Here is a 24218-nt window from a genome sequence, read left to right on the forward strand (position 1 = left end):
GAGTGAGGCTGGTCACTCTCATCTTAAATGTCAGGACCAATTTTCCTATTCCTGGGCTCCTACGCTCCTCATGGGGCAACACAGGATTAGTTGATGATGATGGTGGATAGACAAGATTTAAAAAAAAAAAAAAAAATGCACAAGAAAGTGAAACATTTCTTCTTACCTATGAGCACGTAAGTGAATGTTTAGATGCTCCTACGATGCCATGGAAAGAGGTAGAAACAATGTCATTTTTGGTGTTTTTTCTTTGTCTCGCTGTAGCTGTCTGTTACACATCACCACCCAAGCTGCCGCCTACCACACTCATTTCCTGATCACGCAGCACTACATGCATTACTCTCTTTGGTTTATCTTGAATGATTCACGTAGCATTTCAAAATCTTTATTTTATATCATCATCATCTAATCCTGTGTTTCCCATGAGAAGCACAGGAGCCCAGGGCTAGGCAAGTTGGTCCTGACATTAAAGATGAGAGTGACCTGCCTCACACATCCCTGACTGGCATTATGTGAGCAATAAACCACAACCACCCCATGGATATAAACCTACACAGGCTCAATCCAATTGGGGCACCTTAGTTACCACCTAAACCACCAGGTGCCATAATTTGGTTATATGGTTACCACCCAGTGTAGCAAACGGTTTCTAGGTGGCTTGTCACTTATTGCATTATTTTACATCATCATCATCATCCGGACCTCCTTTCCCACCCTGGGGCAGAGTGAGGAGTAGCAATGTCCAGACAGTCCAAATCTGCCCAGTCCAATGGGCCACACTTCCATTCACTCACCATTCAAGCCCCCAGAATCCTGGGTCTATCTGATATGCCAAAAACATTCACCCCTTTCTGTAGCTTCACATAAACGTATCCAATAGAGACAATCCCCACGCAATCACATTGAAAAGGGGTTCCAAATCCCATATCATGCGCCTCTCCTCACAATATTCACCCAGCCAGCTCGATCTCTTGTCTGTCCCCTATCCACACTGACTTCCAAACCTCTCTTCCTCACACACTCATCCACCATATCTCTTCACCTTCTTGGCCTGCCTCACCTCCTTTCTCCTTCAAATTCGCTCAGATATACCTTTTTCACCACTTTATTGTTATCCATTCTATCCACATGACCATACCATCTCAATACACTTTCTTCGATTCTGGTGTTCACAGACTTCCTCACTTCACATCTTTCACGAATCACATTATTTTGTATCCTATCCACTTTCTATACTCCACATACATTCCTCAGCAGTCCCATCTCCACTGCTCTCACTCTTGACTTTTCATTTTCATGCCACACCATAGAGTCACAGTGGCACTAACACTCCTTCATGTAAGCCTTATGCAGCTGCAACATTCAAGCCCCTGTTTCTTATCAAGGCCTTCATTGCACCAGCTACTTTCCTTCCTTGCGTCACCCTACTTTCCATTTCTTTTGCGTATTTTCCTCTTTTCTATCACTGTACCTGGGTATTTGAACTCTCTCACCAATTCCAGTCTCTCTCCATTCACTGTAACATCAACTGGGAGTCACATTCTCTCTCAGTAACCATCACTTTACTCTTTTCTACATTTACTTTGAAGGGACGACGCTCACAGACATCAAAACTCTGCTCTAGTCTACCAAGTTCCTGTTCAGTTTTTGCAAGTAGCACTGTGTCATCAGGACAGAACAGATTTGAGATATTCCATCCATCATTCATCACCAATGCCATCCCTCTCTCCATTACTCGTGTTTTTACTTCACTCATCACCCCATCCATATATATATTGAACAACCATGGGGACATCACACAACCTTGTTGCACGCCCACACTGATTGTGAACCATTCACTTAGATGGCCATGTATTCTTACACATGCTTCACTACCACCATAAAAACTCTTGACGGCACCTAGCAGCTTACCATCTACACCATACATGCGCAAAACCTTCCACAGTCCTTCTCTGTCTACTTTGTCATATGCTTTTTCCAGATCCATGAATGCCATAAACACCTTATAGTCCTTCTGACAAGCCTTCTCCACTATCTGTCTTACTGCAAATATTTGATTCACACATCCTCTGCCACTCCTAAAGCCACCCTGGTCATCACCCACTAGGATTTCTGATATCTCTCCTACTTTCTCTATAATAATTCTTTCATATATCTTTCCTACCACACTTAATAAACTTATGCCACAATAATTCTTGTACTTACTTCATTCACCTATATTTTTGTACAGGGGTACAGTCACAGCCTCCTTCCACTCTGCTGGCACAGTTTCACTCATCCATGCCCTCCATTATAAATTCAAAGAGTGTGATACTAGACCGTGAAAAACTACTCAGTAATGGTAAATAATGCTAAATTCAACAAAAGATACAGCAAAACCTCACTATAATGGACTAACTGGGGCCAAAGCCATTCCAAAAAAAAAGAGAAATTCCAATAAAAGCAACATCCAGACTTCCCCCTCCTAACCCATACTTTTTGCGATATATCAGACAATAGTCCAGATTGCACCAACAGTTTTTAAACTGTTTTCACTACCACTGCAGTACTGTACAGTATTATACCTTCTCTACAATAATCTAATGGTATAATATACATAATTATACTGTACTGTATGCTGATAGACATATCTTTTATTTACCTTATTGTGGTGAACATAGCTGAAGTGGTCAGGTAGTCCGGACTGCTTCCGGCTTTATGGACTTTTTTCGATATATAGGAGTTTAGTCTGGTAGCTCGTCAATTCCGATAAAAGCGAATTCCGGTCTATTGAAGTTCTTTTTATCGAGGTCTTACTGTATTTAGTTATATAGCATACACTTTCTATCTATGTATCTGTTGCCAGACGCCTCAATCCCGTTTGGGGTGGCCACAAACAAATCGCCTCCAAGTCGCCCTGTCCCCCGCCATTTCACTGCCCTCCTCCCAACTCACACCCCCCTCTCTCATATACCTCTCCACCCCATCCCTCCATCTCATCCTCGGCCTCCCCCTCCCTCTTCCCCCTTCCACCTCACTCACATACACTCTCTTCGTCAGTCTTTCACTCTCCATCCTCTCCACATGGCCAAACCACCTCAGTGTGTTCCTCATAACGCTTCTAATCACATCCACATCCACACCACAACGCTCCTTTATATCCTCATTCGTCAGCCTGTCTCTCCATGTGACTCCACAGGCTCCTCTTAACCCTCACACCGCAGGCATGTTTCCCAATGTTTTGCGTCTCCAGCGGGGTTATTCGGGCTCCGACAGACTCTCAAAAAATATTTGCCAAAAATCAGTTATAAGTCCTAGAATATTAAAATTACATATGCATATGGCACATACCTTCAGCTTTCTCCTGGGATGTTTGTTGAGCCTTCGTCGATTACCATAGGACTTGTGGAGATCTCTGAAGTTGGGTAACGAAGTCTCCACTTTACACTTCCCGACAACCCGTAATATGATTACCATAGCCAGATATTAACACTATAAACATTACTCTATGATTATCAAGTAGTTTGGGATCCATACTCCAAATAAAAACCACTGTGAAAGCAATGAAAATTACGAGCACGTATGACCTTCCCACTTGCGCTAGTTCGCTGTTGGTATTCTGTCATTTATTATTCATAAAACCCCTCACACTTTATATTTCTATTACTGTATAACACTTATATATATCTACAGTCTTTATCCATAAGTTTCCTTCAGTAGTAGTAGTTTATTGTCACTGTAGGGATTCAATTTCTTTCAGTAAAATACGTAGCATTCACTTTCTCGTCCTGTATACTGTACTAGCATTGAGAGTGAATGTCACTTTCACCTTCACTCTCATAACTCATAGTATTCAGACATGCTAGAGTGAAACTTTCACTTTCATTACTCCTAGGGTATATGCTCGTATTCTTATAATACTACTCATTTACATTTGTATTTACGTTCTCTATTTTATTTACGTTATTTACATTTCTATTTTATTTACACTGTGTTATGCACTGTCACTTGAAGTAACTTATAAAACTATTTTCCACTGCTCACGTATATTTACATTCATTACTTTCCCCTTGCTGTTTACACATTATTTACACATTATTTACAATTCCACTTGCACTGTTTTACTCAATAGAAAGATCGTAGTCACTCTTTTATCAATTGTCAGCCCTTTATCTCTTTCCACATGAGGTTTAGTAGGGGGTAAAGGTCACAGGGCTCTTTGCATGGGGGTGAAAAGTCCCTGAAATCAGCAAGAGCGAACAGACGTACCTCCATATTGGAAGATGAGAGTGAACTGATAAGGGTGGGCCGGGGTGGTGGCCTACCTATGGAAATGCATTACTACCAATGTTAGCCTCTTGACAGCAGCTAATATATAGCAGTGAAATGACTGGCAGGAAATCTAGACAATACATTATAAATTAGGTAGTTCCAGGTGAATGTAAATATCACTTAGGCTTCTCCCTTCTCTCCTTATATGCATATTTATTACGAAAATAGATTATACGGCATACTTCAAGGGGAAATAAACAGCGAAAATTAGCGAATGAGTGCACGTGAGGTGTTGTCAGGTGATAATTAGGCAATTCCAGGTGTATGGCACCCTCACTTACCTTATTTCTTTCTTGTATATATTATTTGGTATAAGAATAGGGCATAGGGCTTATTTCAATGGATGAAATCAGTGAAAAATTCCAGGGAAGATTTACTTAGCGTAGCACGGCCGGGCAGGCGAGAGGATAGGGTAATGGAGGGGGGGGAGGGAGGGGAGTCAAGAACGGGGAGAAATGGCTAAATTGTCAACAATGGATGGGAGTACAGATGAGATTAGGAGTGCTGACTAGTGTTGGACATCGGCAGTACTGATAGATGATACAAGCCACCACTTGGAAGCCCAGGTGAATTCAAAATAACACAGAATCACAAAAGCGACGCCCCACGGTATGATCCCTTGCTTCCAAGCGTCACGAAAGTGACGCCCCGTGGTTAAAGGGTTAAATAACTCATTTCCACTGCTCTCACTCTTGACTTGTGTCCTTCCAACAACGTCCAAGCTTCACTTCCGTACGTTAGAGTTGGTATCACAATACTGTCATGTAGTAACTTTTTCACTTCCATGCTCACTTCCCTGTTTCTTATCACTGCTTTCAAAGAACCAGCAACCTTTCTTCCCTGCTGTACCCTTTCAAGCACTTCACCTTCCAAACCTCCATCCTTACTCATCACACTACCCAAGTACTTAAACGTACTCACATTTTCCAGTTCCTCACCATCCAACCTCGCTGTACATTCACTGACTTCACCTCTCTCAAAGACCATCACTTTACTCTTCCCTACATTCACCTTTAGGTTCCGTTTCTTACACACTCTCCCAAACTCATCCACCAAGCCTTGCAGCTTCCCTTCGTCTTCACTCAACAACACAGTATCATCTGCAAACAACAGTACAGGGAGTTTCCAAACACTATCCTCTCTAACCAGGGCCATTCCAACATCCACGACCCTACCTTGTACCTCTTTTATTACCCCATCCATGTACAGATTGAACAACCATGGAGACATGACACATCCCTGTTTCAACCCAACTTTCAAAGAGAAAAATTCACTTAGTTCACCATCCACACGCAATGTAGCCTTTGCACCATCGTACATACTCTTCACAGCATTCAACAACTTCCCCTCTATTCCATATATTCTTAACACTTTCCACAATCCTTGTCTATCCACCCTGTCATATGCTTTCTCCAAATCCATGAAAGCCGCATACAACTTCTTTCCCTTCTCTAGAAACTTTTCCACTAAAGATCTAAGAATGAATATCTGATCTACACAACCTCTTCCCTTCCTAAAGCCTCCCTGTTCTTCTCCAACTAATTTATCTGTTCTTTCTCTAACTCTGTCAATAAGTATCCTACCATACACTTTTCCTATTATACTAAGAAGACAAATGCCCCTATGATTACCACACACTTCTTTTTCCCCTTTTCCTTTGTACAAGGGAATAATTATACCTGACTTCCAATCCTCTGGGACTCTACCTTCCTCCCAGGCCAATCTGCACATCTTCCACATCCATTCTACTACTATCTCTCCCCCATGCTTCAGCATTTCACCACACACTCCATCAATTCCTGGGGCTTTCCCCGATTTAACTTTCTTCATTGCTTCTACAGCTTCTATCCTACTGATTTCTTCCTGTCTTCTCACGTCCCTCCTTCTCCCAGCCATTCCCCAGCCACTTATACTCGCATTACTTCCATCCTCTATGTTCAACAATTCCTTCAAGTGTTCTCTCCATCTGCTCACTTTTTCTCCCTTCTCCACTAGTAATCTACCATTTTTATCTTTCACTCCCCTGCTAACTTCACTTCCACCCTGTCTTACTCTTTTCACTTCTTTCCAGAACATTTTCTTACAGTCCATCCACTTTACACTCAAATTCCTTCCAAATTCCTCATCCACTCTCTTCTTACTCTCTCTTACTAATCTTTTCACCTCTCTCTTTCTTTCTACATATAACTCTCTCTTCCGCCTCTCAACTTTTTCCACGCCCCTATTTCTCATCCATTCATTGTATGCTTTCTTCTTTTGTGCCACAGCCTGTCTCACCTCTTCAGTCCACCACGCTGTTCCTTGCACCCCCCTCTGTCTTCTCTTCCTTCCACACACCACATCACATGCTGCTCATATTTCTTCTGTAAATATCTTACACACACCTTCCACGTCTCCCATCTGTTCCAATTCATATTTGCCCAGTCGTTCCTCCACTTCTCTCTTATACTCTGCCTTTTTCTCATCCTCTTGTAACCTTTCAACTCTCCTTGCAACTACTCCTTCCTCTCGTCTTTCCCTTCTTCTATTCCTCCATCTTACTTGAATCCTAATTCTGGCCACCACCAAGTAGTGGTCAGAAAGTCCACTCCCCCAACCTCTATAAGCTCTTGCATCCATTACACATCTTCGCATCCTTTCATCCACACACACATAATCAATCATTGCCTTCCTTTCATTCAGTTCACCACCCACCCTTCTCATCACTCGCCATGTATACCTGTGGATCATTTTATGCCTGAAGAGGGTATTGGCTATCACCAACCCCCTCCCAGCACAAATGTCCACTAACGCACTCAAAGCATACACTTTCACTTTCCTTATATTTTAGTCACTTACACTTGCATACGTCACTTATTTACTTTTGTTCAGTCACTTTTCTAGATGGGCTAGAAGTTGAAGAGTGCATGAAAGTCACTGTGGTGTAACATAGGTGGGTTGGCGTTGCTTGGAGCGTGGTGTGCTGGCTTGTTTTTTCGGAGATTTTACATTATATTCCACACTAGAATCACTAGACTTGCAGTCATGAGTAGGTGCATACTTCCTTTTCTGTGAAATACGACCTTTAGCACCTTTTTTCTTGATAAAACCACGCGAAGTTGAAGGCTGGGACGAACACAACAGACCACCTGTAGGCGCCATGACTTCCTTAAGCAAACTTGGCTCATGTGGGTGTGTGATGCAGTGTGGAGGATGCGAAAAGGACAAACTGGCAACCCCAGGCATGGGGGGATGAATACACTAAGTACTCACGCCAAAATACAGGTCGCAACTTTTGAAATCAATTAATGGATTTTAAAAGGAGCGCCTCCGTCTGTTGATCAGACCTTTGAAAAGGAACGTTGCAGTCAAGGGGTCAGGACACTGATGTTTAAATGTTTTGCTTTTAAATTCAGAAAAGTACATAAGCTCAGTTTGCTGCTGTCTTTGAGGTAAGAAGTAGCTGAAAATATTTTTTAATTGAACCTGATGACAAATTTTCCCCTTCCCGATCTCTGACTTTTTTTTTTTTTTATTCCTCCCTCCCAAAGGCCATATACCGTATACCTTGCAGTCTTTCTCATATGCTACTTCTGTGATCTGTTCAAATACTGCAGATACTGAAACTCACATGGTTGCATCTCATGTTTTCTCCCTGCAGGCTCATATGGTTGTGTGATGTTGGAAGTTATGAATGTAAAAGGCAGGTGACAATAGATAGTGAATGCTTTCAGGGAAGATAGGTATGATAAGAAGGCACTGTTTCAAACAGTAGTGAACAAATCTACATTGTCATTTAAGTGCTGAAACTAGAGAACAGGAAGGCTATTCTTCTTTAGTGTCCTTTCTTTATGTCATATTATTTTTATGAACTGTATAACATGTAGAAGTAAGCAGAAGGAGATAAGCTATGTGATGACTGTTTAAGACTCATAGGTTATTGACAGGCTATTTATCGATTTTTGATAATGATGAGTTATTCAAGTTAAATTGTTGGTATTGTATAAATTGCCAATCCCATACTATTGCCTTGGAGATGCAGACACATTGCGATTAATTTTGTTTTAATTTACCAATTTGCTGTTTCAGGAAGTACAAATGCTTGTGGCAGAGCAAGGAGCATCCATCAACAGAATAGAGAACAATGTTTTTGAGTCCCAGACTAGGACAGAGAAGGCCAGAACGGAGCTAAAGGAAGCACGGGTAAACCAGGCAAAGGCCCTCAAGAAGAAGTTTATTCTTGGCATCATTGTGACTGTGGTACTACTCATCATCATACTCACCATTATCTTCAGTGTATGTGAATGTTGATCTAGTTTTTACTAAAAATGTTGCACATGATTGAGAGCATTGCAGTGTTGATATGGATGTGCTGAAAGGCTTCAAGAGAATTATGCTGTGATGGTTTGGCCATGTAAAGAGAATGGAGAATGAGAGATTGACTAGGAGAGTGTTTGTGAGTGAGATGGAGGAAGAGACCAAGGATGAGGTGGAGAGTTACAGGAATGTGAGTGAATGTGGTAAGAGTTGGAGGGAGGGTAGGCTGATGATGAAGAACCGATTTTCATTTCTGGCCTCCTCCTCTGGTATTAAGATGTCTGGCAGTAAACAGATAAAATCCTTATTTGTTTTCATATGTGAATACAGGTACAGTAGTCCTTGTTATAAGCCAAGGATATGTTTCTGGATATCATAAGTGATAATAATTTGCAGGAAATTGGCAAATCAGCTCTAAAGATACCAGGTAACAAAGAAACAATAATAAGCAATCTTTGTGTAATATAATATGGACAAACTAGTGGAAAGGACATAAAATGGCAGTTATAATGAGGACTCCACATATTGAGTTTTTTACTTTTTTTGTGTGTGTGTTTATAAATTGTTTACACAGTGCATGTCAGTGCTCATATACTTTTATCTGTTGTTAGGTGTATGTGTGTTGAGTGTTCTCGTATTGTTCTTGTACCTAGTTATGTGAAGATTAATTTTTGTTTTGTAGATGTGAGAAATTATTGCAGCTGTCTTTATCACACTGTATATCTGATTGCATCTGTCCATTAGATGGATAAGCAAATAACTTGAGGCATTTTGTACATAAGCAACTCCAGGGTTTTTTATGACTTTGCATAACCAGTGTTACCCTTGTACAGATATAGCCTGTGGAGATGAGAATGCTTTGTCACATGTTCACATGCCTTATTGTTGCGGTTAATCAACCCCAGTCTGTCTTGCTGAGTAGACCCATCAGCTGCAGGCAAGCAGACTGCCCATACAGGGTTGTACTGTGAGGTTCCCTATGGGGATAAGTGTACAGTAGGGGTTGGGTTCCTGGATGGTTGCCACATTTGTGTATCTCCACCCAGCTAATAGGAGCAACATAGTAGGCTCCACATCACTCCAGTATCTGATTACCACCCAGTGTTGTACTGTAAAGGGTTTCTATGGTTACAGGAAACAAACCATTTGGCATGTCACTTAGTGTAGAGCCACTGGAATTGAAAATAATAACGCTCACCATCCAGCCACTTGATGTAGTGCTGCTCTTGGGTGCCTGCCCTTTCCTTTTTCCCCTCCTTCTTTCTCTCCTTCCTTCCTCTTCTGTCTTTTTTTCCTTCTTTCTTTCTTTCCTTCCTCTTCTTTCTTTCATTCCTTCCTTCTTTTCTCCTCTTTCTGTCTACGGGTGGCTCTATGCTGAGGGACATGCCGAATGGTTTCCAGTGCACCAGGAGTCCATTTACTGTACTGGGTGGTAACCATATAACCAAATTATAGTGTCTGGTGGTTTAGTGGGCAATTAATGTGCTCCAGTCAGATTGGGCCACAGCAGGTTTATATCCAAGGAGTAGTTGGGTCTTGTTGCTCACGTAATGCCACTCGGGGATGAATGAGGCTGGTCACTCTCATCTTAAATGTCAGGACCAACTTGCCTAGCCCTGGACTCCAGTGTTTCCCATGGGGCAACACTGGATTAGGTAATGAATGAATGAATGATAAAAGTAGCATCACTACATCAAGCACGTGGATGATGGTTGCCATTGCCTACCACCATTAATATTGTTTATTATAGGAATGATACAACAATGATGATGAGGATGGCATGTTTAAAATGGCTTGTTGAACGGAATATTAGTATTCCACAACATTGCCCTACTGTAATTATGTGCTTTCAGGCACGCTGTTGAAATTATAAGTACATAATATGTTAGTGCCCATGTAATGTATGGATGAGACTTTGGTATGGCTTGAGAAAAGTCTTGAGTAAGAGCAGTAGCAATGGGGATATTGAAGAATGTGTGTAGAATGTGCTGAATGGGATAGAATAAGAAGTATGTGTTTCACAAAAGATGTGAAGTAAGGGAGTCCATTGATAATAGGCTAGAGTGGGTTCCATTGATAATAGGCTAGGATAGGTGTGATGGTATGATGTGGTCAGATAGAGATGATGGATATAAATAGGGAAGTGAGAAGGGTATGTGTGGATGAGTGTGAAGGTGAAAGTTAATGAGACCAGGGAACTGACAAGAGATTGAATGGGTTGGATAAAATAGGTATGGAAGAGCATGAAAGAGTTTAGTACCTCTTTGCTTAATGATAGCTAATGAGCTGACTGTGATGGTGTTTGAGAAGTGTATGTATAAAGACAAATGCCTCCCAAGATTGTGTAGATGGGCCTGTGATGTAGAGTCAGGATTCCAGGGCTTGAATGGCATGTGAACGAGTGTCTCACCCACTTCTCTGAGCATGCTGTTGATATTTCTCCCTCTTCCAAGCTTTCTTTTTCCATTTTTATTTATTTTTTGTCTCATCCCAATGTGGGAAAAAGGGTGTCAGGATGGTGGTGGAGATGATCGTGATTATGATGATGATAATAGTGATGAGGGATAAGCAATATAATTGTGATATCCTGATAAATAACTATAATCTGATCAGTGGGTAAGTCTCTGTTTTCTGCATTCATTGTTGCTTTTACATTAGGTATATAACTTTTCTTCGTCTGTTATGCTTTCCCCATACTTACTTTCTGGTCTAGCCCATTCTTAGTGGGAAAAAGAGGTCAGAATGATGATGATAATGATGAACTTTTACTTAATGGGGTACACATTATGTCTTCCTGTGCATATCATGATTGTCATTGTTACAGGGACACAGTTTTATTGCACAGTCTGTGCTGTGTCTTCTAAACAAGTCATGGATGTAGTTTTATTGCACAGTCTGTGCTGTGTCTTCTAAACAAGTCATGGATGTCTGCTACATACTTGGACTGTGTCTGTATTGGAGTGCCCATTAACTTAAAGTTTGATAAGCTGGATTCTGGTTAACTGAAGGAGCCAAGAAACATATTTGGGTATGTGGTCTGAGGGGGGCTTGGAGTTAATTCCTCTCATAATTCTACTCAGGGATGAGCACCTGGCTTGTCTGCTTTAAATATCTAGACTGTTTAGCCTGGCCATGGGCATCTGTGCTCCTGAAGGAACAGTAAAGCATTGGATGATGGGTAGTTGAAAGATGCTAGACATAAGTTGTACTGAGCTTCCCTCTAGAATCTCTTTGCTAACTAACTTTCTCATATTCTGGTTCCTTTCATAATAAACTAGCTTTACTCTGTACTAGAAATGCTGTCCTAATAAAGAATGTGATGGATATTTATTTAATTGGAAAGTGGACTAATTTTTTCTATACCAGTACAGAATTTGTCGTCTTGTTTTCTTGACAACTGTATCTTATTCATCTGTGACTACTTATGTCTACAGCCTAAAGTTGTGGTGGGTAATATTTCTTTATTTAGTAGTTTGACTGTTTGTTAAATGCTATGCAGATACATTACAATAAGATACAGTATTATAGAACCTTGAGTAGCTATGGCTTATGAAAGTGCAGAGGTGTTGATGTAACAAGAAAGTTGGCATTAGGTAAATAGTTGGCTTCTGTGTCTGCCAGAAATCTTAATTTTTAGCACATGTTTATTAGTTTGCTGGATAGATAAGTACAAAAATGTATCATTGTGATATTATTGGCATAGCAAGCCAGCTTTGCCAGTATTCCTTATTTAGGCATTTCTTTATCGCCCTGTAATTATTAAAAGTGGGGAAATGCTGTATTAAAGTTCATTAAAAAATTATGCAAAAATCCTTCTGGAGGTCATAAATGATAGGGAAAGGTAGATGTTTAATAGCCGTGTAGCCATCTTACTTATACTGAGGATGCACTTCTGGCAAACTTTCATATATAATCAAAAGAAGCTGTTGAAGTTATAGTTGTCATGATCGTGTACCGTGTACCCAGTTTCCAGTTTCCCAGAGACACAGGTGTTTTGAAAAGTTGTTTCTCATGGACAGTGACAAATGGAATATATTTTAAGCTTGTCATGCCCAGTAACACGTTATTATTGTTTTCATTGCTCGATTTTGACTTCCAAGAGTGCCAACCTTGGAAAGGCACAAGATATGTGGAATTGAACAGATAGTAGTGCCCTCCATCATGAAAGTTCCACATTCCATGTATATATTATATCATAGAACTGTTTAAAGTTGGAAGCCTTGTAACTGCAGAAAAGCTTGGTGAAATTTAGACAGGTAAATTATTTGACTCGTGTTGTATTTGCCATGGAAATTTAACCCCATTTTGAAATTGCTTGTTAACTAACTGTATTCTTTATAGTGAGGAAAAGTAGTAATTGCTCTTCCCTTTTTCAGTTTGTGTAACAAGATGATAAAGTCTGGACATCTGGCTGTGATCACATTTCATCTCTACAGTGCAACTCTTGCCTTCATAATCTTGGATACTTTCCTGCTGTTTTAAAGATATAACTAGGGTTTAAGGTATTGTAGGAATAACATACTTGAAGAGAATTGTTATCGAGGTTGTGGATAGTGTATTAGATTATGAGGAGCCTCAAGCATGGTCAGGTTATTCATATACAGTCAGGGTCATTAATTTACGTAACATTCCACTACTTTTGCAGCTTAGTGTCTGTTGTTGGTTAATATACCTAAACTGTGGGAAACTTGGTATAGATCTCTGCCTGTAGATGATGCTCTTTGATATGATGTATAAGGGAGGGAAATGACAAACATGCCCCAAGTAAACACAGTGAAATAGTAAGGAAACTTTTGTCCCAGACTGTACAATATTGTAGCACTTTTACAGAGAGTCTTGTTGCATACAGCTTACCAAGACTGCACTTTATCAATAGAATTCAACTTTTGTGTAGTACTGGAGAATACCTGTGATGCTAATAAGTACTCAAGTGCCTTTCATTGTCATAGTGTACTTCTATCCCCCCCCTCCCCCTTTTTTTGTGTGTGTGTTAGAAATGGTTTGGCTGAATAAGTACAGTGAATCAAGAAAATTTTTTATATACTGTTTACATAATCTCTGTCAGAAACTACAGAATCGCACAACTTCATTTGTATTGCATTTCAAATTCTATACATGTTGTGCACATTAATAGTAGTGATGGCAACAGAGTAGATATCTTATTTGCAACTGAAAAACTATTTTTTTGTAGGAATAAGCTTTAGGTATTTGCACGAGTTATATAGTAAACCTTCTATACAAATGAAGTACTTGGGGGAAGAAGCTGATGGTGTATAAGAAAATTCATTTGCCTGATGTGTGGTTGTCCTAGACATTTTTTCTTAAATCTACAGTACTGTGTAAGCACTCGTGCACCATGTTTTTTATATTACATCTGTAGATTTTTTTTTTTATTTTTTTTTTTCATAGAAGTTACCTATGATAATCAAGTAATGAGACAACAGTCTGTGGAAAAAGCTATGAGTGCACTGCACATTTAGCTTGGTGACTGCTTTATCTGTAGACAGCAGACTTTATTCAAAATATGAGAAGAGTGTTTGCTAGGATCAGAGAGTTTGTCATCATTTCATCATCCAATCCCGTGTTGCCCAATGAAGAGCATAGGAGCCCTGGGCCAGGCAAGTTGGTCCTGACATTTAAGATGATAGTGACCAGCCCCACTCATCACTGAGTGGCATTACGTGAGCAACAAACCCCAACCACCCCTTGGATATAAACCTGCCCAGGCTCAATCAGATTGGAGTGCCATAATTACCCACAAAACCACCAGGTGCCATAATTTGGTGTTATGGTTACCACTCAGCATAGTAAATGATTCCTGGTATACAGGAGACCATTTGGCTTGTGACTCAGTGTAGATTCACCTGTAGACAGAAGGAAGAGGGAAGAATGAAGGAAAGAAAGACAGACGAGGAAGGATGAAAAGAGGGAGGGGAGAGAGGAAAGGGCAGTCACCTGAGAGAAGCACTACATTGAGTGAGTGAATGGTGAGTGCCCCCGCATACCACTAAGAGAGTTTGTTATAACTGAAATTCAGCGTACAGAGGTTTGGTATAGCCAAAATTTTTATAACTGCTAGTTCATCCAGTTTGTGATCAACAGTGAAACAGAAGAAAATTACAGTAAGTTGGTGGTATACTGTACTCGTATTTTACCTTTGTACGTCTTTTTTGTGTGTGTGTGTGTGTGTGTGTGTGTGTGTTATATTCACTGTAAATCATTGAAGTCTTGCTTATTATTGTGCCATCACCACCCATAATACTGATTTATCAGTTTCCTCAAAATTAGTCTCAGTTAGATGGAAAAAAAAAAAAAAAAAAAAAAAAAGTGGTCATAGGTGAGGGCGCTCACCATCCATTCACTCGATGTAGTGCTGCTCTTGGATGCCTGCCCTTTCCTCCCTTCCATTTTTCCATCCTTCCTCTTCTTCCTTTCTTTCATTCTTTCCTCTTCCTTCTGTCTGTGGGTGACTCTACATTGAGTGACAAGGCAAATAGTTTCCCAAACACCAGGAAACCATTTACTACGCTGGGTGGTAACCACATAACCAAATTATGGCGCCTGGTGGTTTAGTGGGTAATTAACCCCTTAAACACGGCCGTGTACAGTCGCTCCCCCCCGAGTGGTGGGGTTGTATCGCGGTCTGAGTACCTGTAGGAAAATATTCGCCAAAAATCAGAGATTAACCCTAGAACATTATACTTGGTATGGCAGATAGTACTTACATTCAGCTTTCTCCAGAGACAGGTGTTGAGCCTTCGTCGACTACCCAAGGACTTGTGGAGACTTGCAAAGTTGGGTAACCAAATCTTCACTTTCACACCTCCAGCAACCCGGTTTCCCCCCTACCACAGCCTCATTCTGTCACAGTAAACTTTATACTACAACGTAAAGGTAGTTAGGAATCTGTATTTGTACAATAAGCACTGAAAATAAGGCTAAAATCAACAGAGCGTACGGCCGACATGCAGTGCGGCGGCGGTCTTCCCGTCACTCAACAAACATTTCCATTTTCACAGCTAAAAACATGTATACTACATTATTTTCAATCATATTACTTCCCAAAAGATCACCACGGCGCGCTTTTTATTCTGCCTTACGCCCGTCACTTTATTCTCGTTCCTGTCGGCTGCTTGCACAGACTCGGAAGAGCTACAACTCGCCATAATGTCACTTTGAAAGCCTGCGGTAAACTGACACTAAACAGGGGCAAACCGTGAGAAAAAAAGCTAGTGTTACAACTGGGGAAACAAGCGTTTCCTATTAGCATAAACTGCTTGTGAGAGGAGAGTGTAGATTTACAGTTCTGAGCACTCAGAGCGCTGCCATGTATCACAGCCAGGCTGGCAGGGGCCATGGTGGGGGGGGGATGGGGGAAAAATGCGATACTTGGCAACAATAGAGGTCAGTGGTACAAAGGTCAAGTGTGCTAGAAGTAGCTAAAGGGTGGTGTTACTGATAGACAATACCAGCTGGAGCCTGCCTGCCCGCGGTTATTCAAAATTTACTAGAATCGCAAACGCGACGCTCCGCCATTATGTCCTTTTTGCCGAGCGTCGGAAACGCGACGATCTGCGTTTAAAGGGTTAAGGCGCTCTGATCAGATTGGGGTTTATTGCTCGTGTAATGCCACTCAGGGATGAGTGAGACTGGTCATTCATCTTAAATGTCAGGACCAACTTGCCTAGCCCTGGGCTCCTATGCTCCTCATGGGGTAACGCAGGATTAGATGATGATGATGATGAATATCTGGAACACCTCCCTGACATTTTATGTGGACTTAATGTACCTCATACTGTACTGTCAACTCTTACCATATCAAGCCATGTTAATATGAGCTTTGGTTGTATTGACCTCTGTGAGCCTACTGAACAACTTTCTAATACTATTTACCTAACAAAAAGTCTGTTTATTGAGATGACATGGCAGCCACCCCAACAACAGTATAACTATATATATATATATATATATATATATATATATATATATATATTTTTGCTATTGTATATTATTCTTTTAAAACATTAATATTTATCTACTCAGTACAGTTTACAGTATCAAGGTACCCTGTATAAATCCACACAAAATTTAAATAAAACTAGGAACACATATCATTGTTAGTTGTCTGCCAAGTAAGATTTAATATAAATTGAACCTGGGGTTGTTATAATCCCCCCTAATGTACATCAGCTCATACTGAAGTACAAGTATTGGCTATTTTGTTAACCATTCCTCCCAATTATTGTAGTTTGACATATCAAGGATTTACTGTAATTTCTAGGTAGTAATCAATACAGTATATGATATATCAGAGGCTAACTGTAATTTCTAGTTAGTGATCAACAAATGGTATATTGAGGGTTTACAGTGTATAATAGTTAGTGGTCTGCAGTGAGAAAGAAGGAAGGGAATATATACATGGGTGCTTCTTCGTAATGTTTGTTTCCTTACACAGGGGCTCAAAGGGAAGTATGGGTAACTTAGGAATCTACTGTATAAGTAATGACTATACACAGATTCTTCTTTGTAATACTGTATTTGCATCTTCAAACATGTGCTCAACGTGAAGTATGGGTATCATGGGAATCTGCTGTCCAGAATATTTACTGATATATGTGAAAACAGTTTCATTTTTATTTGATTTTGTTTTGGTAAATGCATAAGCACTTTATGAATTTAAGATGATTTTGGCATTTGTTTAGAGAGCTTGACAAATCAGTTGTACTTTTGATCCATGTCCCACAATCCTTGAACAGTACTGCTTTAAACACTCAAACCACCTCAGCCTTCCTTCGGTCTTATTCTTATGTATGGCTATTTTTATTCTAGTGTATTTCACAGCTGATGTCCTCGATTTTTATTTTTTATTTTTATTTTTTTTTAATGTGAAGTAAGTTTTTTATTTGTTATATGTGCAATATGCATGTTTGTTGTGGAATTTTATATGTTACATTTTATGCTTGTGCGTAGCCACTTCACCCCAGTGACATACGTTTCATTTCATTCTTGCTGTCTCCAAGTTATTCAAGTCAGTATAGGATACATTTTTCAAACTGAAGGAGTTAGATGCAAATATTTTATGCTTATGGATAGCCACTTCACCCTAATGACATGTTTGATTTCATTCTTGATGTTTCCAAATGATTTAATTCATTGTAGGATACATTTTTCAAACAGAAGGAATTAGATGAAACATTGATTAATCTTTTCAGTCCAGTATAGCTTTCCTAAGTTGAACTGAAATTTCCTGAAGGTCACAAGAATTAAATGCAAATGTATGTCATCTGATTAAAGGAAATAAAGGCAGCAAGCACATCCATTCTATGTATATGGTGACGACTTTCTTATATTTTATTTCTTGCAACTATCAGACAGTTTTTTGTCCGCTTAGGAAAGACCTTTCATATTGGATTAGTGTGTGAGGGCCGTATTTAACTCCCTTCAGTTTGAAAAGTCTCTCCTAAGCTGACTAAAGTTACTTCTCTTGTTCAAAAAGTCTGTTTTGAGCTGAGTAACAGTTTTTCATTTCAAAAAGTTTCTCCTAATATGAATCATTTAGCATGTGACCACCAAGAATATATACAGAAAATCATTTTGAAGTGGACAGACTTATCATAGGCAGTTGTCTTGTTGTATTGGCAAATGTTTATAATATGTAGCCTGCTGTGTGTAGTGTCATACAATTTTCCTTTATTGTGCTGCTCGTGTTTTGAGTTGCTGTTGTGTCACGTGTACTTAATTTGAAGTAATGAGTAATTTATCATGCAAGATTTTGTTTTCAGGAATGCTTATATTTTTTATTAGTATAATCCTTAATAATCCTTTGTGTTCATGCTTTTTTAGAGGTGAATAGTGCTGGCTATCTCCAGAATAGTCCAAAGAGAAAGTTGTCATAGGTATCATAGGTATTAGCTTTCTGTCCATCTTGGTTAGGTGAAGGAAATGTTTTGTGTATCTTCAGCTTTAGACATATAACTGTGATACTCAGGATGTTACTGTAGTAATTATCTGGGGTCAGGCAGCTTTCAGCGCTTTATCCCCCTTCATGCCAATGATATACTGTATTTCGGTAATTTCTTCTTGCTACCCTAAGATGATACAGTTGTAGTGATGGAGGCAGAAACAGACATTATTAATTCCTTCATAGGCTGTTTTCTCTCCTTAAGCTGTATACAGTCATCTGAAGGTAACAAGAATATAGTTGAAAATACGTTGCCAGTGTGTAATGATTAAAATGATTGCGTTTATTGTCCTTCCAGTACAGTGCTATGGGTAAGATAATATACTGTACTATTTGGTTAAACCTCAGTATATTGGACTTTACTGAAACAGATTTTAGCTTTTATTAGATATCTTAACCTCATCAGTCCAGTGACATTTTTTTTTTCTTCTTCTTTTAATCTGTCTACTACAGCTCAGTTTTATTTAGCTTATGTGAACCTTTGTTAGTAAAGGGGAAGTTTTTGTTGTTGAGCTGCCACGGTCAGTCTGGCTGAGCAGATCCATCAACCACAGGCATAGAGTCACCCCTATGCTGATGTTCCCTTGTGGCAGACAGTGCCTTCCATTTGGATTACGGGACTTTTACTGTATATATAGAAAAGTTCTTATATAGTGAAAGCTTGCCTGTGTTAGAATTTTGCTTTTGTCAGACTGTCTCCTCTGTTAGATAGTCCAGTGCAGTGAGGTTTTACCATATTATCATTCCACTAATTATGTTCATACTCTTTCTCATCATGAAAGAACATATGTGATGCACATGTGAAATTATACTGAACAATATAAGTTCAAGATTTACCAGTTCTGGATCAATCCTGTTTCTAACTACAATTGTTGTTGAAGTTTATTATCATACAAGTATTTTTGCAGGTGTTTTTAACTTATGATCACTAGTATAATCTAACATTTAAATATCATGTGCAGAGTGAAGGTGAAAGACTTCATGAGTGCCTTTTACTTTTAGCAGAAGTACTGTACTCAGTCTCAACACCTTTGCAGGCTATGGCCTTGACAAAAGTGTCTTTAAACCCATTACATATTCTCAGACTCTTCTTCTCTGATATAGGCTCAAGAAGGTGAACAAAAAAGTCATGCTTAGGAGATCTCACCTATGGTGCTACCATCAGTCTGATTATTTATTTTATTCTTGCTACTTCTAGGTAATTTTATTCAGTGTAAGGGAGGTATCATGTAAGAAAGGAGTTAATGAAGGTTTTAGCTTACCCATCCTGTATGATAAGCTTACCTTAAGGAGAATTAAATTGTCAAGAAACAGCAAGAATAAAATATGCTCTTGGAATTATGGAATTAATAGGCAAAGTTAGGTTATGATGATGGTGATTAATATGAAGCATCTTGTTTTATTATTAATTTGGTCAAATGACTAGTAGACTGTATCAAATAATATGTTTCCTGGTGCATAGTAAAGTACAGATGGTATCGTGGTGACCCCAGGCAAATATGAAACGTGATAATGGTGTACTGCAGGCTTAAGTTGCTCTTCTGCAGTCCACCATCCTCCTTTCGGGAGATATAGAAGTAGTTAAGGGACATTTGTATAACCAGGCAGTGGAGCCACCTGGCTATATTGGTGCCACCACATGAAGGCAACCCTATCCTGCATAGCAGTGTACAGTAATCCTCTCTCTTATCTCATGTTTGGGGCATCTGTAATGCTTGTTGAATTTAGTTTTGAGATCAGAGGTGCTGACAAGGAGCCTACATGTGGTGGCACTGTGCACTGTGAGGGTAATAACTGCAGTATCCACCCATGAGCCAAATCTCATCCTCTTTCCCTTCTCCTTACCATGGGAAGGATCATAGTCTGACCCTGGTGAGGTGTAGTCTCCTACAAGGGAGTGCTGGATTCCTACATCGTATATGTAATGAACAGCACCTTTAGGATAGCCCCATAGAAGCAGTTGTGTACTTGAGATAGACAGGTCTGTTCAGTCAGACAGACTGGAATTAAGCAACAACAACAGAGTTTGAGATTAGAGTTACAGATGCCAAACTCTGCATTTATACAGGCAAAATACTGATATTTGCCCCTAAAAGCAATGTTATATAATGGATTTGACTGACAGTGTATTTGACTAACATAAGGAGGTAATGAACACTGACAGCACTCTTTCATTCAGTGGTGCAAAAAGAAAGGTGGTGATGATGGTGGTGAATAATCTAGAAAATAATGAACACTGACAGCACAGATTACATTTTGTGGTGCAAAAAGAAAGGTGATGATGATGATGGTGAGTGACAAAGAAAAAAATGTATTTGAAAATATGCCAGTTGCAGGAATGAAGAAGGCTGTGATGAGCAAAGAATGAAAAGGCAGCAAATGGTGATGAGTTATACTGTATATAGGACTGAGTAAATCTAGTGGAGACTGTGAACTAAAACCGCTTGTGAGAAATATGCCATAAAGTTTGGATGAGTTAAATTTAACTAGTGGAATGGAAAGGTCTGTGACAGTATCTGTGGACAAAAATGTATATGTTAGTAAAGTTAGTGTATAAATTATTATGGCAAATGTCTGTTGAATATTGTAGGGAAGATATTATATATGGAAAAAATAATTATCACTGTAGAGAAAATAAGGGCTTGCGTCAGAATGTATGTTGAATGGGTAAGATTGTGGATGTCATAGTGGTAGGGGTTGGGGTACAGGTATATGCAGTAAGGCAGATAATGGAGGAAACACGTAGGATGAACTGTAATATATAAATGGCACTCATGACTTTGAAAGTATCATGTAACTAGGTGAACAGAAGGGATACAGTATGTACAGTGCAAAAGGATAAGTGCTGAATTCTTCAGAGTGTTCTTTGATGATAGTCTATCTATCTATCTATTGCCAGACGCCTCAATCCCGTTTGGGGTGGCCACAAACAAATCGCCTCCAAGTCGCCCTGTCCCCCGTCATTTCACTCCCCTGCTCCCAACTCATACCCCCCTCTCTCATATACCTCTCCACCCCATCTCTCCATCTCATCCTTGGCCTCCCCTCCCTCTTTCCCCCTCCACCTCACTCACATACACTCTCTTCGTCAGTCTTTCACCCTCCATCCTCTCCACATGGCCAAACCACCTCAGTGTGAAGTTTAGTAATTACATTAATTTGATAAATGCTGTTATAAATGAGTACTGTGTATCAGACAGTTGAAGAGTGTGATTGTGAATATCTCATAAGGGGAAGGATGATGCTGGTAACTGGGGTAATTATTCATCATCATCATCATCCGGACCTCCTTTCCCACCTTAAAGCAGGGTGAGGAGTAGCAATGTCCAGACATTCCAAGTTTGCCCAGTCCAATGGGCCCCGCTTCCATTCACTCATCATTCAAGCCCCTGGAATCCTGGCTGTATCTGATACACCAAAAAACTTTCACAACATTCATTGCTTCACGTAAACGTATCCGATAGAGTCAGTCTAGACGCTGTCATGTTAAAAAGGGGTGCCACATCACTGATCATGCACTTCTTCTCACAACATTAATCTAGCCAGCTCGATCTCTTGTCACTCCCCTAGCCTTACCAACTTCCATACCTCCTTTCCTCACACACTCGTCCACCATGTTTCTCCACCTTCTCCTTGGGCTACCTTGCCTCCTCCCTCCTTCAAATTCGTTCAGATACTGTATACCTTTTTCTCCACTCAACTGTTATCCATTCTCTCCACATGACCATACCATCTCAGTACACTCATTTCAATTCTGGTGTCCACAGACTTCCTCCCTCCAATTAAAAAAAAAGAAAAAAAGTCATGAATCACATTACAGTGTATTTCTTATCTACTCTCTGTACCCCACATACATTCCTCAGCAGTCCCATCTCCACTGCTGTCACTCTTGGATTTCAATTCATGCCACACCATAGTTGCACATCCGTATGTTAAAGTTGGCACCAGCACTCCTTCATGTAAGCCTCATGCAGCTGCAACACTCAAGGCTCTGTTTCTTATCAAGGCCTTCATAGCACCACCTACTTTCCTTCTTTGTGTCACTCTACTTTCCACTTCTTTTGCACATTTTCCTTTCTTTTCTATCACTGTACCCTGGTATTTGAATTCTCTCACCAGTTCCAGCCTCTCTCCATTCACTGCAGCATCACACTGGAAGTCACCTTCTCTCTTGATTACCATCACTTTTCTCATTTTTACATTTACTCTCAAGGCACGATGCTCACAGACATCAGCAAAACTCTGCACTAGTCTACCAAGTTCCTGTCCGGTATTTGCAAGCAGCACTGCATCATCAGCATGCAACAAATTTGAGACATACCATCCATTGCCGTTCATTACCAATGCCATCCTTCTCCGCATTACTCGTGTTTTTACTTCTCTCATCACCCCATTCATATATATTTTGAACAATCATGGGGACATTACACAGCCTTGTTGCATGCCCAAATTGATCGTGAACCATTCGCGTAAATGCCCATTTACCCGTACGTATGCCTCATTACCATCATAAAAACTCTTGACTATACCTAGCAGCATACCATCTACACCATACATGCACAAAACCTTCCACAATCCTTCTCTGTCTACTTTGTCGTATGCCTTTTCCAGATCCATATGGCTCTATAACGCTGAATTTCCGTAAAGTGGGAGCTTCAGGGTACGATATTCCCATGTTATGTGAGCGCTCGCTGTACACTGTACTTATTTTTAGGATATCCATGACATACTGTAATGGGGTCTGCCGGTATTGTACGTATCATTCATGTTATTTACTCTCTTATAAATTTACTCTCTTATAGAAGCACATAACTCAGCAAAAAAGGAAATTAAAAAATGGCACTATATATTAGGACTTGCTGTAATTAGATAGCAGCCCTTATCCAGCAAAAATTGACTATTGTAATTTTATCTTTATTCAGTGTTGGTGCTTCTTTTTTGCTCACACAAATGTATGCATTTGATCATTTGGATTCATTTTTGGATTTTTACAAGCACTCTTGACCAACATGCCTTTTCTGTCATTTGTTGAAGCACTACAGAGGCCTGGAGTTACTGTTTAAGCACTTATCCAGTAAAATCTTTGTATAGTATGGTTTTCCTATCTCCAGACAATTTTGTCCAGTTTAAAAAGGATGCCTGCTAGTGAAGGTGTTGATTAATGCTATATTTCTCATTTTCAGCTTAAAGAAATCTGTCCTAAGCTGACTAAAAATTGGAGATAGCAAGAATTGAATATAAAATGTGTAATGAAACTGAAGGGTTAACTTCAAGTCAGTGAGGTCTAGTCTGTGTATGGTGACACCAGTATAGCTGGGCAGCTCTACCCAGTCGCCTTGAAGGAGGATGGTGGACTGCTGGAAAAGGGATAAACCAGCCAGTAATCTACCAGGTTCACCTTTCAGATGTGTCTACAACAACATCTACTACCGGTACAGCTACTATTACCACTAGTACTACTAACTACATACTACTACTACTACTACTACCACCACCCTACAGCTACTACTCATACTACATACTACTACTACCACCCTACAGCTACTACTCATACTACTATAACAACTACTACTATTACTACAATACAGTGTATTTATTTAATTCATGCTGCATCCAGTGGATTTTACTTCATTTATGAGAGAATTTTCAA

At 39.9% G+C, this 24218-nt stretch overlaps 1 protein-coding gene across 1 annotated transcript in view; it reads left to right on the top strand.

The window, feature by feature from the left end:
* Window positions 1-13040, top strand: part of LOC145397753 (syntaxin-2-like) — a 29139-nt gene extending 16099 nt beyond the window's left edge. The window contains exons 6-7 of the mRNA XM_080270775.1: window positions 8380-8586; window positions 12984-13040. Of these exons, the coding sequence (XP_080126901.1) occupies window positions 8380-8586; window positions 12984-12992 (216 nt within the window). The 3' untranslated portion in view covers window positions 12993-13040. The remainder of the gene's footprint in view (window positions 1-8379; window positions 8587-12983) is intronic.
* The last annotated feature ends 11178 nt before the right edge of the window (window positions 13041-24218 follow it).

Source organism: Coenobita brevimanus, chromosome 43 (genome assembly GCF_032717465.1).
Source record: "Coenobita brevimanus isolate Jiangsu-jjx chromosome 43, ASM3271746v2, whole genome shotgun sequence".
Taxonomy (NCBI): Eukaryota; Metazoa; Arthropoda; class Malacostraca; order Decapoda; family Coenobitidae; genus Coenobita; species Coenobita brevimanus.